The sequence below is a fragment of the Megalops cyprinoides genome, chromosome 18 (genome assembly GCF_013368585.1).
Source record: "Megalops cyprinoides isolate fMegCyp1 chromosome 18, fMegCyp1.pri, whole genome shotgun sequence".
Taxonomy (NCBI): domain Eukaryota; kingdom Metazoa; phylum Chordata; class Actinopteri; order Elopiformes; family Megalopidae; genus Megalops; species Megalops cyprinoides.
In genome coordinates this window covers 9,730,761-9,747,925 of record NC_050600.1, presented here as the reverse complement: position 1 = coordinate 9,747,925, position 17,165 = coordinate 9,730,761, and the positions used below count along the sequence as shown (strand labels likewise).

At 43.8% G+C, this 17,165-nt stretch overlaps 2 protein-coding genes across 3 annotated transcripts in view; both read right to left on the bottom strand.

Annotated features, from left to right (window-relative positions):
- tspan5a (tetraspanin 5a) overlaps positions 1-11,019 on the bottom strand; it is a 32,152-nt gene extending 21,133 nt beyond the window's left edge. For both annotated transcript variants that reach the window (XM_036551511.1, XM_036551512.1), the window contains exon 1: positions 10,577-11,019. In XM_036551511.1, coding sequence (XP_036407404.1) covers positions 10,577-10,657 — 81 coding nt within the window. In that variant the 5' untranslated portion in view covers positions 10,658-11,019. The remainder of the gene's footprint in view (positions 1-10,576) is intronic.
- A 2,697-nt stretch (positions 11,020-13,716) lies between these two features.
- LOC118793596 lies at positions 13,717-16,015 on the bottom strand. The gene is made up of 3 exons (XM_036551822.1): positions 15,841-16,015; positions 14,209-14,818; positions 13,717-13,849 (listed from the first exon to the last, which is right to left on the bottom strand). Exons 1-3 carry the CDS (start codon positions 15,986-15,988, stop codon positions 13,717-13,719), a joined length of 891 nt encoding a protein of 296 aa, XP_036407715.1. The 5' UTR covers positions 15,989-16,015.
- Between the last annotated feature and the right edge of the window lie 1,150 nt (positions 16,016-17,165).

Below are 17,165 nucleotides of genomic sequence, written 5' to 3'. Positions count from 1 at the left end.
AATAGTTAGTGAGTGAAATGTGCAGACCAGCAGGGCATGCTCTCTCTTTCTGTCATAGATGATAAATACATTGACTGTTACAAGCTGTCCTGGTTTTAAAAAAAGCCTGATATACATCCCTCATAATGCCCCTTTAATATAAAGGCACAGTAATGTCTGCACTGAACAGAAGCCCTTGCCTGTTTCTTGTCATTTGTGGAAATTGCCTTGACAGCGTAGGATTCTACATTACACCAGTCCCTCCTGAGCAAAACCAATTTCAATTGCTGTGACACTTGAGAAATGGAAGTGGGGAACATTATATCCTTGAGTGCTTGTCTTCTACCCAGCAAGCTGGGTGCGGGTTCTCTGAAGGTCGTCACTCAGAGTGAGGATGTTTAAACGTCTGCTTAAGGACTTACAGGCAGTCTTAGAGAGGCCGAGAGAAACAGAAAGAAACAGGGAGGCGGTCATCCACCCACACATACCCATCGTGCCTGGAATCTCTGTACCAGGAGGAGGCTCCAGTGGGAGGCGAGTGGGCGAGGAAATGGAGAAGTGAATAACAGATGTAGCAGCATCACTTCAATATTTTGAAGTCTGAGTTTGAACACTAACCGTGCCTCAGGTGGAAGACTCTGCGTGCCCGGCTGTGGCTGTGAGCGTGCCCGGCTGTGGCTGTGAGCGTGCCCGGCTGTGGCTGTGAGCGTGCCCGGCTGTGGCTGTGAGCGTGCCCGGCTGTGGCTGTGAGCGTCCCCGGCTGTGGCTGTGAGCGTGCCCGGCTGTGACTGTGAGCGTCCCCGGCTGTGGCTGTGAGCGTGCCCGGCTGTGGCTGTGAGCGTGCCCGGCTGTGGCTGTGAGCGTGCCCGGCTGTGGCTGTGAGTGCACATGGCTGCTTGCAATGAGTCTGCTGGGATATGTGGGGGTTCTGATCAATACCAGATGCACAATGCACCTCTGAGACACAGCTCTGCCAATCATGCATGCATGCACTCACATTAGCACTGAGGCTGAAAGAAGGAGGGGCAGAAGACAGTCGAAAGTACCTAATGTGTCCTCTATTTATGTACCATCCAACACTTCACTGCAGGACCTACATGAGAGTCCACAATGGAAACCAGCATTTCCCGTCTAATCACAGGCTCTCTGTGTGCTACAGTATCTCAAACGGAAGTAAGGGATACAACATCACCACCCACCTCCTCACACTCGCCTCGGGGTCTTTGTCATGACAACGGAGAGGATTCATCCTTATCAGACAGCTCAGAGTGATTCACTTCCACATGTAGGCGTATAAAGCACACACAGAGACACAGAGACACACACACACACACACACACACACACACACACAGATCTAGAATGACAGCATGACATCTAGAATGTGAGGACAGGCAACACTTTCTTACACTGTGAGGCATGGACCAAGGTGTCTGGCTTTCATGGAATTACTAATCACAGAGTTGAATTAGTGCAGTGCACGGATTGGTTTGGGGGAAGTTGGAGATAAAAATAAATGCAATGTATATCATCAGGTCAGTGTGACCTGATTCCTCTACAGTTGGAGCAGAATAATCGAATACAGAGCCATGAGTGGCGCTTAGCTCTTAGATATGTGCTGTACATACATTATGCTACATTTGAACAACGATCAATATATAACCGCATTAACTAAGAGACCGCAGACTCAATTCATTCCATATGAAGAAGCAGAGTGTTTTTCAGCCAGCCTCACTGTATGAGGCATCTCACTGGGACTGCGATTCTGTGCTGTCTGTAAATCAGAGCACATTTTACATCTGATACCAGGCTCCCCACTGTGACACTAGCTGCACGGGAACACTTTGGCCCAGCCGCAGTCAGAGCGAAGTTCCCCACTTCCTGAAGCACGGGGGGGGCTTCATTAGGAGTTCGAAAGGTACAGGCTCCCCTGACCTACTTCTTCATACGAGCAACTAAAGGCCCTGATATGACCATTCTTCCAGAACTGGGTTTCAGGGCAATACAACCACCAGGGGAATTGTACGTGGTCTCATGGTATCAAAGCAAAAGATGAAAACATAGAAGTTACACTATGCTCTAAAAACACTAATTAAAATACATTACAACAAAATAAAATGATCCCTGTGACATCTGTGAACCACTTCTGCTTACAGCATATTTGCAGAACAGTTAAATAAAATTAGATGCGACTAAACTATTCAATTAAGAAAAAAATACCTATGCAATGTATAAATAACAGAACACAGAGGACTGATGAAGCTATTAATGAGCCAGATCTTCAGTGGTCAGGTCTGGTGTCGCTCCCCATATCTCTGACAGCCCTCTGTCACAGTTTAAACATATGCCCCAGTTTCCTGCAATAACCATTTAGTGAGCAACATCAACAGACCCAGCCTGCATGACAGCACAATAGCCCTTGACCACCCAAATGACATGCACAGCTCTTGGCAATGACACCATTTAGTGTCACATGGAAAGCTGTTTTGCCCTGTCACATGCTCCTTGGTAATAATGTATTTGAGTAGATTATGTAAGTGCCAGTCTTCCCTCCATGTTACTTGTGCAGGGAAAGGCAGTCACTGCTGACGGTTTTTCCTGTGGGTGCTGCAGTGCCGGGGAACGTCTACTGAAAGAGGATCAATCAGGTTTATCTTCAAACTTCCCTCTTTTCCGTTGCGTGGTTATAGAATTCTGGGACAGTTAAACCTCCCTGCAGAGCAACGCACCACTTCCAGCCCTCTCACCCGCTCATCGGGCTCAGACCTACAGCACGACTCCGGCAGAGAGCGTCGACCGCCACTTCTCATTCGCATCACAGTGCGATGACCTTTCGTGACTCCAAATGTGGACGAGGCTACAAATCAAGTAACATGTGCCCTCCCCCGTTCCCTCCCCGAGCGGCGCACTGTCCTCCGATGAACCCCCGCTCGGTTCCTTCGGTGCAAACCAGGCCTGCGCATAATAGGCGAGGTCGGCGTCCTCGTCTCCTCCTGCTCCGCGGTTTCATCTCAGGGGAGGCTGTGTTGAAACCCTCCACACTCCACAGATAAAAAAACAGCCAAACATGAGTTAGTGCTGCCCGCGGGGAGGAGTATCGGGATGTCAATAGCAGGGCAGCGGCGTGCGTTTCAGAATGAGATCCATGGCTGAACAGGCCTATCAGTGGTGCCACAGAGAAGTACTCCCGGGTCCCTCCACAGCAGCTCTGGTGTTCTTTACCTCATGTGAACAGGAGCTTCCCACACTATGCCTCCTCTTCCTGTACAATAATAGAACTCGCCCAGGTCAGTTCATACTGGATGACCCCCACGTTTTTTTTTTTTTTTTTTTTTTTTTTGTCTTGTCAGAGGTCCACTGCGGTGAGGAGCACGGATGATCGCACACATCAACCCTGTGAGGCCAACTGCAGGGTTACAAGTTGTGCATGTAATGCTATACATGAAAAATTATTGTTCCCTTCAGCAAAACATCTCAGCTCTATTCGGCAGTCTTCAAAAGTTGCTTGCACACTCTGACCTAGAATATGTGCTCAAATGAGCCTGACTGATTTCGGGCTCAATGAATACTGAACACTTAAGTAAAAGATGAGGGAATGAAATACACTGACCACACTAAAGTCATCAGTCAGTATAAATCAAAGTAGTTCCTGTTAGTAACACGCTGCTTTAAAACATCTGGACTGGGCAGTCATGAATAGCATAATTTGCAAGTGCAAAAACATATATAGACTTCTGAAAGAAACTCTGTCCAGTGAAAATAAAGAAGTCATGATTAAAGGCATAAATCAAGTATGCCCAAATGCCTGTGAGGTGTGGCCAGTTAAATGTCAGGCACAGAGCAGCTCTGTGGCAAATGCCATGAAACAGAGATTGGGAGCACCTGCTGTCCGTGGTCCAGCCCAGGCTGGCTCCAAAGAAAACCCCTGGCAAATGCACACCTGGTACCTGGCACCAGTGACATGCAGTGATCACTTTACTAACACTGCACTGCTTTCGGGAGAAATGTCACAAGGCTCACGTACACCAAATGTGAAAAGTGAGAAAGCAGAGCAGCACTCACAAAAAACCATAGAGGTAAAACGTGCCTTTGGTATCAGATCCCATTTCCCTGTCCATTCAGCACACATGAAGAGTGAATAACAGATTGGGTTTGCTTTAGACACTGCCCTTTGCAGTGACCCAAACGAGTTAAACATGGTGTGTCTAGGAATGACAACCTCCTTCTGTTTAATCAAATGTCTCAGAATGTACATAATATTGTAACAAAGCCAGACTCCCAAAACTACCTTCACGACTTCTCTGCGGGACCTTCCATGCAGATTACCTCCCCTATAAATATGGCAGGGAGACGGAACCTGGGAGAGTGGGCAGATTTGTTTCCATGGCGACTCTTCCAGACTCAGGAGACCCTGGCAAGTGCAGCTGGGAGCCCACTGTTGGTGGAGCAACAATGGGAGACTCTCCGCAAACATAGCCAGCTCAGCAGACAGCAGGCGAGCCCTCCCGCTCAAGCATGTGCGTACCTTCACAGGCAATCCGAGTCGAGATGAACCACCAGAGACTGCTGTGATGGCACTGTGCCACAAAAACAAAGAGGAAAGGCACCTGAATGCGGCAGTGTATTGCCAAACATTCCGATTTTAAAAAGCATTTTAAAAGAGTGAAGAAGTCAAGCTTATCCTCTGCTGAGAACAAATACCTGTTAAATGAGCTCCCACTGTGAGCTGTTAAAAATATATGTTTACAAATTATAATAATTACAAATAATTTACAAATAATTATGAATATTTGATGCCTACCTGTCTTAATAGGGCATCTACAAAGGGCAACAAAATAGGTACAGTGATAAACTATGAACAGTGATCCATACTGTGTTTCTAACAGTTTCCTCATTTTTCAAAATATTATTATTATGACTATTATTATAATGACTATTATGATTATTAATTATTATTAATGACTTGAGGTACAATATAATAATGTTCAGGAACATACATTTTGAAAGGGCAGGATAACCTGACTGCCTAAATTCTATCTGACAGTGTGGATGACTCCACCTACTCAAGCAGGCCAGACAAATCAAACAGAACTGGGTGAACAAACAGTTCAGGCCTTAATCTGATTTCTCCTGAGAAGAAAACCAAATTGAACTGAGTCTTTAGCCCTATGCCACAGGGTCAAGGAAAGCTACCATACAAAGAGCAAAGTCCCTTTTCCCTTGCTCTGAGGGCACCAAACCAGCTTCCTTCTGATTTTAAGATGGGTTCAGTCAGTTTTCTGGGCTTTCCCAGCAGCGAGGTGAGTCATGCTGGACTCATCCATTGATGTTCTCAGCCCAGCTTGATCTGCTCAGTGCTGAGCTGTTTGAAATCCTGCAGCAACCTTCACCCTGAGTGGGAGATTCAGGCCTGGCCTTCGTATGCATACCAAGGATGCCTGCTGTAAAAGGGAAAATTACCCTTTCTAAGAGGTTTGTTAAAAACAAGCACATTTTCACTATCACGGTTTCTACTGCTTGGCTGGTTCACAGAAACAAGCTAAGTAGAGTGAGGGTGTACAGCAATACAGTGCCAGTCTTGTGAGAAATAGCTTGGGCAAAGATACTTAAGGGACCATTGAAAGAAGAGAATAATGTGATTCTGTTGTTTCCAATGCGTGAGTGTTCAGTCCCTTAAAGAAAATGTGAATATGCTAATGTAATTTTTAAGACATTTTGAGAAACTGTGCCTTTTGAAGTTCTTTTAAAAGTGCATGAGCCAGCTCATTACAGGGGAGTCTCTCCTGAAAGTAGGTTAAAGCAGATGGATGGAGTTAATGAAACGTGTCCTTGACAGGCAGGCTCTAAGTTACATTTTAATTTGCATGGCACGCAGAGCTTACATTTAGTCATTTAGCAGATACTCTTATTCAGAGTGGCTTACAAAAGCACATACAAGAAGGTTAGGCTAAGAGCAGAGACGATGGTAAATGACAAGCGTCACAATCCTACAGCAGGAGTCATTACATAATGGGGCTTGATGGGATGCTTCAGACAGGCCGGGTCATTTGCTACGAACAGGACAGATCACTCTCCCTGAGCACACTCATACTATGTTCAGAGACTCAAGTAAGAGGACATTCTCCCAGACTGCACTCAAACTATGTTCAGACAGGAAAAAGAAGATGTCTTCCAGAGTGAACTCATCCTGTGTTTGGAAACAGGAGAAGGAGGACATTTTTCCCAGCATGCACTCATTCTATGTTTAGAGACAAAAGAAAGAAGACATTCTCCCAAAGGACACTCATTACGTGTTCAGACGAAACAGGGTTGATGCTAGAAATCCAGTTCAGAGACATCTTGTGATTTATGCTCCTCTTGTGATTTCAAGCACCATAACATAACTGATAACATTTCCAACAGAGCGCTGTGATGAAGCTTTGTTTACCGAATAGTATGGTCTGAACAGTGGCTTATTGGAATGGCACCGTTACAAATTTACTGTAATCTGGGTTTGGTGAACACTGCAAAGGACAAGAGATGCTGGGTGCCCTTGAGGTTTCATAACTACGGCAGACACCTGCACACCCCGTGTTCAGCATCAATTTTTAGCATCACAACACTAACAGTTAATTGGGGAGGGGGGGTATTTCACAGACCCAAACTAGCCCCAATCCTGGCTGATAATTGTGATTTAGGCCACAATTACATTTCACTAATGTGTGTGAAATGTGTGTGTGTGTGTGTGAAATGCCCCCTCAAACTGTTGCCTGGTAGAATAAAATCACGTCCCTCATTACTGTGGTTCTTGCTCATTGCAATGTTTTTTTAGGGTTGAGCACATGACCCCAGTTAACACTCTGTCCACGAGACCCCAGAATGATCTCTGAAATGCCGAAATGTTGCTTTGGTTCTGTTTTCAGCTTCAATGGTAGGACGCACATCCTGGGCATCTTAAATGACTAAACCGGCTTTAAACTGTCCTATGTTAGGCAGCATGTGCCTGTTAAATGAACGACCCTCATGAGTCATAAATAAAAGATTGTGCACAATAAAGACAGACGCTCTCAAATTCTCCAAAAATTTCAAATTTCAAAGACCAAAATCCCAACATGTAGACAGCTTATGTAAACTCATTTGATTCTGTATCAGGAACAGAGCAGTGATGGAATTCTCACCTGTAAAACTGCAACACTTCAGACTGTATCTGATGCAGGCCTGCTCCTACTTTATAGCCAAGTGGTAAATTATTCAAGCTAACTTACCTCTGTTCTATTTATAAATGTGACAGGGTGAAGACTTCAATATTCTGATGAGATTTTGGCAGGCTTTTGCCTCTGTAAGTCATTTTCTAAGACTGAAACATTTTATTTTCATTAAACTGGATAATTAATCAAATATAAAATTAAATCTACAAAAATTTACCATAAATATTAAAATGTTGGACGCTGCAAAACAAACTTTGCCTGATAAAACTCACATTTGAATGATACTGATTCAACCAAAAGACCATTCAAACGAAATTATGAAGCTGGTTCATTGTGCCCATATATAAGGTATTTAAAACAGACATGCTGTGCACACATTCTAAACAAATCATGACTACATTCTCACACAAGAGCAGTGACAGAAAGCTTTGTGGGTGTCAAGTCACATCCTACATTGCTTTTGGTCTTGAAGTATTGCAGCCATTGAAAATCTTAGTTCATTAAAAATATTGACCCTTTATCACAGCAAATGAGAAAAAATGACACTAGCACATCAATCAAGGACAGATGTATGGCACCAGCGAGGCTTAGTGAATGAGACATTACTAATTTTCATTCTCCAGTGTACCATTCATCCATCTGTGGGCGGCAGTGTGGCATAGTGGTTAAGGAGTAGGACTTATAACCGAAAGGTTGCCAGTTCGATTCCCAGCTTTGGCACTGCTACCGTACCATACTGAAAACATTGTTTTTAAAAAAAAAAAAAAAAAAACTGTAACTGATGTAAGTTGCTCTAGTTAAGACTGTCTGCTAAATGCCTGTAAAAGTAAAGTACACTACACATACATACATGCTTTGTCACAATTCATTGGGTGAAAGAGTTAAATTCTTCTCTTGCTGGTGGATTGAATTTGGACTGCAGTATTTCACTGCAGGAGCAGGTTGCAAACATTTTCCCAGAACAAAGTTCCATTCCTATTCTACACACATCCTCCTCCATCCAAACTGTCTCCAGACATGGGTGCGGGGAGGTGCACTTTCCTTGCTTAAAAATGTTGCTGCTTTATGCGTTTATCTCAGGACTCACATCAGCGAAGGCACTGACAAGCATCAGGTACCCAGGGCCTGCTTTAGATCTCACAGTTTGTCTATTAAAGGGAAATGACAGCAGACCCTCTGAGAGAAATATTCAAAGGGCTGATTTCACATAGTCAAGAGTAAGTCAGTCATAAAGCAGACAGCACACAGTAATCAGGCCAGACTACAACAAAAAATGCATTTTTTTCTAAATTGGTAAAATTGCATTGCTAAACAATTTGCTAGATCTCATGACATGGCCCTCACTTGGAAAGCACCAGTTTTCCTTGAACTGATGATCTCTCTGTGTTCTGTTCTTGTGATACTGTTATTAGTAAAGTCATATCTTGTATGGTCGAAAAGCATGGCTCTTGTTCCTCCAACATATGGTAACTCCTATCAGAGATAAACACAAAACAACAAAGGCTTTTTTTTCTATTTACATTAATGATGCTCCCATAACAACAGGCACCAGATCAAATCTGTTTGTGAGCAGCTGTCGTTGGCTTAGCAGGGTCGTTGGCGCTGTGAGTTTTTCGCCACGCTCACAGCAAACGGACACATGAACTAATCGCACATGAGAATCCACCCTGCAAAAGAATGCGTGGGTTTTGGGGATGGGGTGGGAGGAGGGGTGGGGTTGGGGGTGGAGCGGGGGCTGCTGAACTCCCATCCTCTCCCTAACAAGGCTTTCGTCGCCTGTCACTCACAGCTGACGGCTGCTCTCAAAGTCACGTCCCTCTCCCAGCGGCTTGTGGAGCTGGGAGACGCCCCAGGAGACGGGGGGGGGGGGTCTGAGGGCGGAGTGCATGGGAACAAAGGCAGGGGGGGAGAATGGGATTACATTTTAACAGAATTGCTGCCATGATTGGAGAACAGAGGAAGAGGCGTTTATCCCTGTCAGTATCGATTCTGTCAGACCTTAGCGAGAATGGGACACACTACCCAGACTTCTCTCCTCCACCTGCCCCCCGCTCCCCAAATCCCTGTGGGTGGGAAAAGAAACAGGAGCTCCACTTCTCCTTCGTTTACAGATGCATCCCAAGAGTCAAACTGCCACAGCAACTTTCACCTAGCCCAATATTTTACTATTTGTGCAAAAATGAGATAAAAAAAGTTCAGTGTGAAGTAACTACATCTAAATCTCTTCAATTCCCATGATTCACAGAGCCATTGCCATTGTCTTTGTTCCATGCATTTTTTTTCCTTTAATGTAGATGAAAGAAACACAGGCCACAAAATTTTGGTTTTCCGCTTATATAGTCTACCCATCTGTGGATGCAATCTTGTGTGCAAAACAGACATCATCTGGCTTATGGTAGTGCCAGAGAGATGAAATGAACACTGTCTGCTAAAATCAGTCCTCAGCTTGATTGCATCTTTATTCATAGCAATTCATAAAATACCGACGTTGGCACGCACGGACGGACATAACTACGGATTTATCGCCTGCTGTATAAATGTTTATTGGGTCTTAGCATAAAATACAATGCAGAAATATGAAACGCACTACTCACGAGTCTGTTTACTGTGTCATTTAATTCTTTCAATAATCTTATCTGTGTGGTAGGTTATTAATTTTCTTTCGTATAAAAACTTGAGAAATTAGGCCTACATTTTACAAATTACATCAGAATATAAGTAAGAATTATGCTCATAAGAATTTATACAATTACCGCATTTTAAGAGGTATGTGCCCTTTTGAAACGTATTAACATTTTTGTCTTTCCCTTGTTTTACTGACAGCGTTCACAGAAAAATAACGAAATAATACATTATGCTCCACGGTGATGTCAGGTTGCGCTTTCAGGTCTCTGTTAATGAACTAGCCCTTACATATTTAAACGTTAAATGACAATTCAATACATGATACATAACGCTACAGCTAGAGACCGAAATGAAAAGCGAGAAGACAATTACATGGCAAGAGATAATAAAACTGGCACTGACAGAGGACGAGAAAGAAAGCGGATTATCAGTGATCGGAGCGCGTACTTGAATTATATGATACACTGCCCGTGACAAACTGAACACCGACCGATTTTGTGCACAGGGTACGACAAAACATTGTAACAAATCCAAATACCCAACAGCAGTAAATCAACGCAAGTGGGTAACAGCCTGCAAACTGGATCACACAAAATGCATTTGAAATCCACTCGTCGTATACTTCCAGGGTCATAGCCTAGCTTCTCGTATTTACTGCGCGCGACTATGCACAATTTAAGGAAAATGTACATCCATTAATTCAACAATCCCAATGAATTGGGCCTAATATTAGCACACAATAAAACACAGTATAAAAGCGCAATAAAACAGAGAAAATGCACTTACCCAAAATATTATATTGAATCCAAATATAAAATACTTGATGCAACAACTGACTTCATGACCCTTGTAATGTTTTCCTGACATGCTCGATTTTCACCAGCATACGCTGTCCTCCAAATAAAACACAGCTATGGAGTCATATAAAAATAAGTAAGGCAGCAGGTTCAGCGGTCCGGCGATTACCCACACAGGACCCGATTCCAGCGAAGTGTTAAACCGCTCCAACTGTTTTATTCGTCTTTAAATAAAACCGACATAATTCCCCCTCCCTCGACACAGACGCAGTGTCAACAGGGCTGCTAAAATATATTTTTAAAAAATGACAACGATTCTTTTATAGAAAGGAGAACCCGGTTAGTCTTGAAGCGTTTCAGTCTAGATTAGTGGAGCTAAATCCCAGAGATGTCACAGATGAGTTCGGTTCATTTCTTCCCAGACATGGCTGTTCCGTGACGGACACAGCCAGTGACCAATCGGATGTTTGGTTGATATGCGAGGGGAAGAACTTCCTCCGCTTTAATTATTTAGCATTGAATCGGGAGGTTCGGAGGTGGACCGTTAATAGTCGAAATGACAGTTCTGCACAATTTGTTACAAGATAGCAGGGGGGCGCAACGATTGGATTATTATTAAAATTGTTTTAAAGATGACAGATGTAGCATGCAACAGTAATAGGATGCGGTTTTTCCACGGATGGGGAAGACACAAACTAGCGAGAGCAGCGCTACCGTTATGTATTAGTTTATTGATTTCTTAACGAGTCTTGTGTTATGTTACCTTTAATGTTTATGAAATGCTTGGGATAACGGAACTACAAACACTGCCTTGAAAATTTATTAACCCTTTTAAAATAAAAACTTGAGCCATTCTTACAGAACAGGCCTTCAAATAGGCCTAGAACTTCGAGACATTTGAGCATTATAAAGTATACAGTTTCCTTAAGGTTACGGACGGAATAACTGCTTGTGATATCTCCATGTAATAAAATGTAGGTATAAAGTAATTGCTTACGTCATGTGAATCATGCGACAATCAAACTTCCTATTCAGAGGTAGGAATATTCAACTATGAATATAGAGACAAGCATAAGTAATCGAAAAATGATCAAAATGTGTCGATTGTGTTCGATTCCAAGTCATCATCAAGGCAAAGAGGCAGTACTGCTGCAAATACCATTTTGTTTTTGCTTGGCAACACACCAACATGTTTTAGTCCAGCAGTGCCCTCCTTTTAAAATACAATGACCTGGCAGAAGAGAGGAGCATACATCTTTCAGGTATACCCCTTTTAAGCCTCTTTTAAATAGAAACCCAGCTGCTAACTTGGAATCGAATCCCTGATTTTCCACTATGGTTCTTTTATACCAAACTGTAAACCCTGGAGTTTCCCGGGTTCCCCAGTTTACACAAGACCATTCCGATCCTGGGTTTGCATAAACTACCTAGGGTCAGTGTCTTAATTGCTAGTCTGAAATTTGACCATTAAACCCTCAACAGCATGTCTGGTCAACAGATGAAGTTTAATGAAATTAACTGTAATGGGATAATGGACTCAGAGGAAGTCATCACTAAACCAGTTTTGTTCAGGAGTCTTGCAATACCATGGGGTTTAAGGAAGCCACCATTGTTCTCAGCATTCAAAGTAGCCAAAACAAACCTTTCCCTAAGCAACGCTCTCACTCATTCATACCTGTGGACAAGAGCCATGTACTAGGTGTGGCAGGCAGATGCAATTTTTCAGTGATGTCCACAATGTTATTAACTCCTCAGACTAGCATGTGCTGGAGCAGCACACAAATACCCACGAAATCACAGGTCTGTTTTTGTCTGTACTTACTTGCAATGGAGACCGCAGTCCCAATTTTTGTTAGGATACACATTTTTTTTGGAACAAGATGCTTAAAATATCAGATGGGTGGAGATTATTACAAGCCAAGCCAACAGTCAGAGTTACAGACATTTTCAAAAGCAGAAGGATTTAAAACTGCAAGCACTGCATTTGAGACTAATGACAGAAATGAGATAATGAAATGCCCCAGAAGAGCTCTCCAGGCAGGCCCCAGGTGGCAAACACAGCGGAATGAGAGCAGATTATTTAATCAAAAAAATGTCTAATTGCCTGAAACCAACGGACCTTTGGCACTGTAGGAGGAGAAATCAATGACACCAAGAAAACTACCACATAGCAAATTTATTTTGATCTGGTAATGAATGTCACTTAATGGTATTGATTATTCATGGTCATTACCTCTTCATAAACAACATAAACATGAGAAATCTATATTAGTTGTGTTTATTTCAGCACAAGATGTTAGAGAATGTGTTTGCATTCTACTACAGATGATTTGTAGTATCTAAGTGCACAAAATACCTGATGGCAGCTTAAAAAATTAACATCATTCATTACCCGGCCTACTTACAGAACCCTGATACATCTTAATGCTGTAACATTGACAATCTTAAAAGCTGACAAAATAAGTCACTATAAACAGCTTGATTACATATATCCTATATGTAATGTACATTTTTGCTGATTCCACGCATGTTGACATCAAGAACCATTCTCATTTTCTTTGCCTTGAAAATGAGTTAACACATGGGGCTGTTGGTTGTGGGGCTAAGAATACAAGGATGTTTATGTATATATACTTAAACACCACATTGAAGAGCATTATCTTTGCCCCCAGTTTATTTAGCGGTTATTCCAGGTTGGTTGCATCTGTGGCACACCATGCTCTCTTTTGCCTCCCTGTGGCCAAACATAGGAGTATTTTGATGTGTGCAGTTCTCTATGTATCATTTGTATATTGTTTATTTTTGAATTGCCTGTATTTTTGTATTTTTCTGTATCACTCCTATATATTGACAATGTGGATGTGATGATGATAATATCTATGCCATATATATCATGACTGCATTTTTTGTAGCATTCATGTAGCTCCTAAGCACCTCTTAGTACCCATGGAGTACGTTATGGTATTGTATAGCCCTGATTGGTCTAAATTTTTTATTTGCATCATTTGTTCACACCCTAATGAGCCTCTGAACCTCTTGTATTAAATAGATATTTTTATGGAAAACAACTGTTTGTGTTTGTGCGTGTGCTGCATGTGTGTATGTGTATGTGTGCATGTCCGTGTACAATCACTGTGGATCATTTTGTCGGCACAAACAGCTCTCCACCCTCATGTTTTTGAGCTTCTCGATGATGATGTCATCTGTGTCACTCCTGTACATAACTGTCAGCGAGGATCTTTCTTGCGGGAAACAGTCAGTCCTGAAACAAGTGGAGATGAAAATTTCATTAAAGGGCCAACATCATATTATTGTACTGCATATGTTTCTTATCAGTTCTCAAGCTGTTATTTCCCAGCATTGACATTATGGTCATGAGGAAGAGAGTTCCGCACTCACCCATTGCCAGACAGGTCCCTGCTGTGTGTGTCTTTGAGTCTGTCCCCCTTGGTAGATCCTATTGCATTTCCAAGGCTGCAGGTACCTCTGAAATGCACGGAATCAAGCTTATATTAACAATTAAAATTCCAATGAGCAAGATATTTATCATACATCGAGTTGGCTGACCACAGCTGAGGTAGGTGGAAGATGTGATGTGATGGTAACTCTCCACTTCCCTACCTGCAGAAGCTGGAATTGAACCCCGCCGGCTCCAGTATCCAGTCGGCCAGGTATCCCGTGTGGAAGTTGATGTAGCGCTGGTGGAGCCTGCACTGAGACTCTCGGGGGGCCGGAGGCGCCGGGGGCAGGTGCCTCTTGCGGCCGGTGCTGCAGTGCTGCCGCTGCCTGCGCTCTGGGCCGCGGGGCGCGGTGTGGAGGCGGCTCAGCTCCACCTGGTACACCACCAGCAGCGGCTCGCTCGGGGAGCTGGAGTTGAGGCAGTACAGGCTCTGTGTCAGGGCCTCGTGCAGCACCAGGCTCCCGCTCTCGTCCGTGTAGCGCAGCTGGAACCCCACCGCCCCGCCGTCGGCCCGCCGCGTCAGCACCGACGACACGTTGAAGACGTCGTAGCCGGACGGCGGCAGCTTGTCCAGGGTCAGCAGCTTCTCCTCCAGGGGCTCGCTGACGGTCAGGTTCCCGGCCTGGGGGAAGATGCTGTGCACGGCCACGCTCACGCTCAGCGGCTCCGGGTGCAGGGTCTTACGCAGGAGCACCAGCTCAGCGATGGCCATGGAGGGCTTCAGCAGTGACACGTTGAACCAGATCCATCCCGGCGTTCCATACTTCCAGCCTGCTTTGCAAAGGGAAGACTGTGAAATCCAGGGTTTGCTTCCTAGTGTGTGATCTGGGCATGAGGCGTAGGTGTAATCTGTTGCAATTGATTTGCTAGAGGTTATTTCCTCTGTGCAAAACCACAGTTTGTTTAAATGAATGAGCATCTACCTTTAACATGTAGTGTTTACCAATCAATGTTTGAATTGTTCTCCTACATTAGACAAGAGGTTAAAGTGCAGTGACTGGATTATTATTAAATCCACCCAAGTTCTGATTGATCCAGATAGTTGATGTAATAAAAAAGTATAAAAAAATATTCATTTAAGGCTGTATTGATATGGTAGAACTCATTGCATCTTTCATATCATTTACATTACAAACGCAAGTGTCCATGATCTGGAAATGACTATGCATTTCTGACCCATTTTTCGTGATTTTCCCTGCATGTAATCCTTAGATTGACATTTCAAAACTTTAAGCACACTTTAACAAGCAAATATTAGCTATTAAATGAATGTTTTCCCCACAGGACATGCAACAGCTTATCCAATCGAAACGAGCTCTTCAGCTCTCGATTTCAAGTTTACCCAAGGGCTCAGCACAGTATTATCTGGAATATGAAGTGCACTTGTATGAAAGTGCACAGAATTGATTTCTTCTTTTCACATTTGCACCACATTTGCATCTTCTTGGCTGTCAATGAAAGACATAATGGGCATAATGCAGAATAGGACTTTTTTGCCTAAAGAAATCAATAGCAAGTGGACAACAGAAGCAGTGTTCTAAGGAGTGATCAGATTGAATCACACATCCATTGCAAGGTAATTGTCCAAATAATTAATAGCGAGGGCTTGTTAACAAATAATCTAGTTCCTAAAATAATCTAGTGCCTGGAAATTAGATTCAAAACAAATATTTAAAAATGGAAATTGAGAAACTGCAATAAAAGCACAAATTTCAGTATAATAAAGACAGAGTGACCAGGGGCTACAGAGGGCACCCCGCTCTGTGGAAGGGGAGGGGCAGCACATCTCCTACCCTGGATGCTCCTGAAGCTCTGCACCAGCGTCCCATCAGAGCCGGCCAGGTCCCGCGCCTCCTGCGAGTCCAGGAACAGGTACACCTGCTTCATGTAGGGGTGCGGCTTGGTCCGGTGGGGCGCCGACAGCTTGTTGATGTGCAGCATCTCCAGGATGGCCTTGCCCAGGTCCCTGTCCTCCGCCGGCCCGCCCGCGTCCTCCTCCAGCAGGGCGCGGAGCTGGCCGAGCAGCAGCGCAGACAACAGCAGCGTGCACGTGCACCCCGAACCCATGGCCGCCTTCTGCAGATGTGAGGGGCTCTGGAGGAGCGGCTGCAGCAGCCTGCCTGCCTGTCTGTGCCTCGGGACTGGGAGAGCTGTGGGGAGGCCGAAGCCGCTGGAGGGGGGTTATGCTCTAATTAGTGGTAAACACTCGGGCCCCGCTGGCATGGCTTCGGGAAAGCAATTACCGGTCACACAGAAAACCACTGGAATGTCACACTCCATTTGACATGCATTGTGCCCCCTCTGTTACCACCAGACAAGAGGTGCAGTGTGCTTTGTTTGGTCTGGAGGCAATTAGCTTGTAAAATGTAAAATTAGGGATACTTTTCAACCTGTAACATGTCATAAGTTGATTTTCCTGCGTAGCTGGCTCAGTGGAAGGTTGTTTAGCGGATTGAAATGCTACACAAAAAAAGAGGACAAGCACAAGAGAGCGCAGTCATGCTCAGATGGTCACCTTGAATTGGCTGTCCCTTACATGTAGTGCAGGAAAAAAGGAACTGAATGCATCAAAGAGCCTTTGCAAAATTCTGCTCTTGCATCAGCACAGTTCAGGAAGTGAATACATCATTTTCTCCTATTTGAAAGAATTACAATCACCAGTGAACGTCCATAATGGATTTTATTCCATATCTGGTCAGCAGGGGTCACTGTTGGATCATACAGAATGAAATCAAAGGAAAAAGCACAGCAGGAAAGTGTGAGAAGTTGAGGTGTAACAAACAGATGTTTGAAGGAAAAAATGTAAAAACTAAATGTCCTAAACATGATTTCAAAACATATTTCCTCACAATTTGTACCTAGTTTTTCAGGTCATGTTTGGTGCTGTCGTGTGGTCCACAGAGCTAATGCCTTCAATACCCAGATCATCCCATGGTTTATGATTTGACATAGACAGGCACAAGTGCTTTCACCATGAGATTTCACTGAAATTTCCATTTTTTAATTTTGATTGTGTACATTCAAGGTTTGCCAAATTTCCGAACTCAAACATGCAGTCTATAGGATCCATACATACTGCCTGAGCTCCAGTGTTATTGCCAAAATATTTGTCCTTACA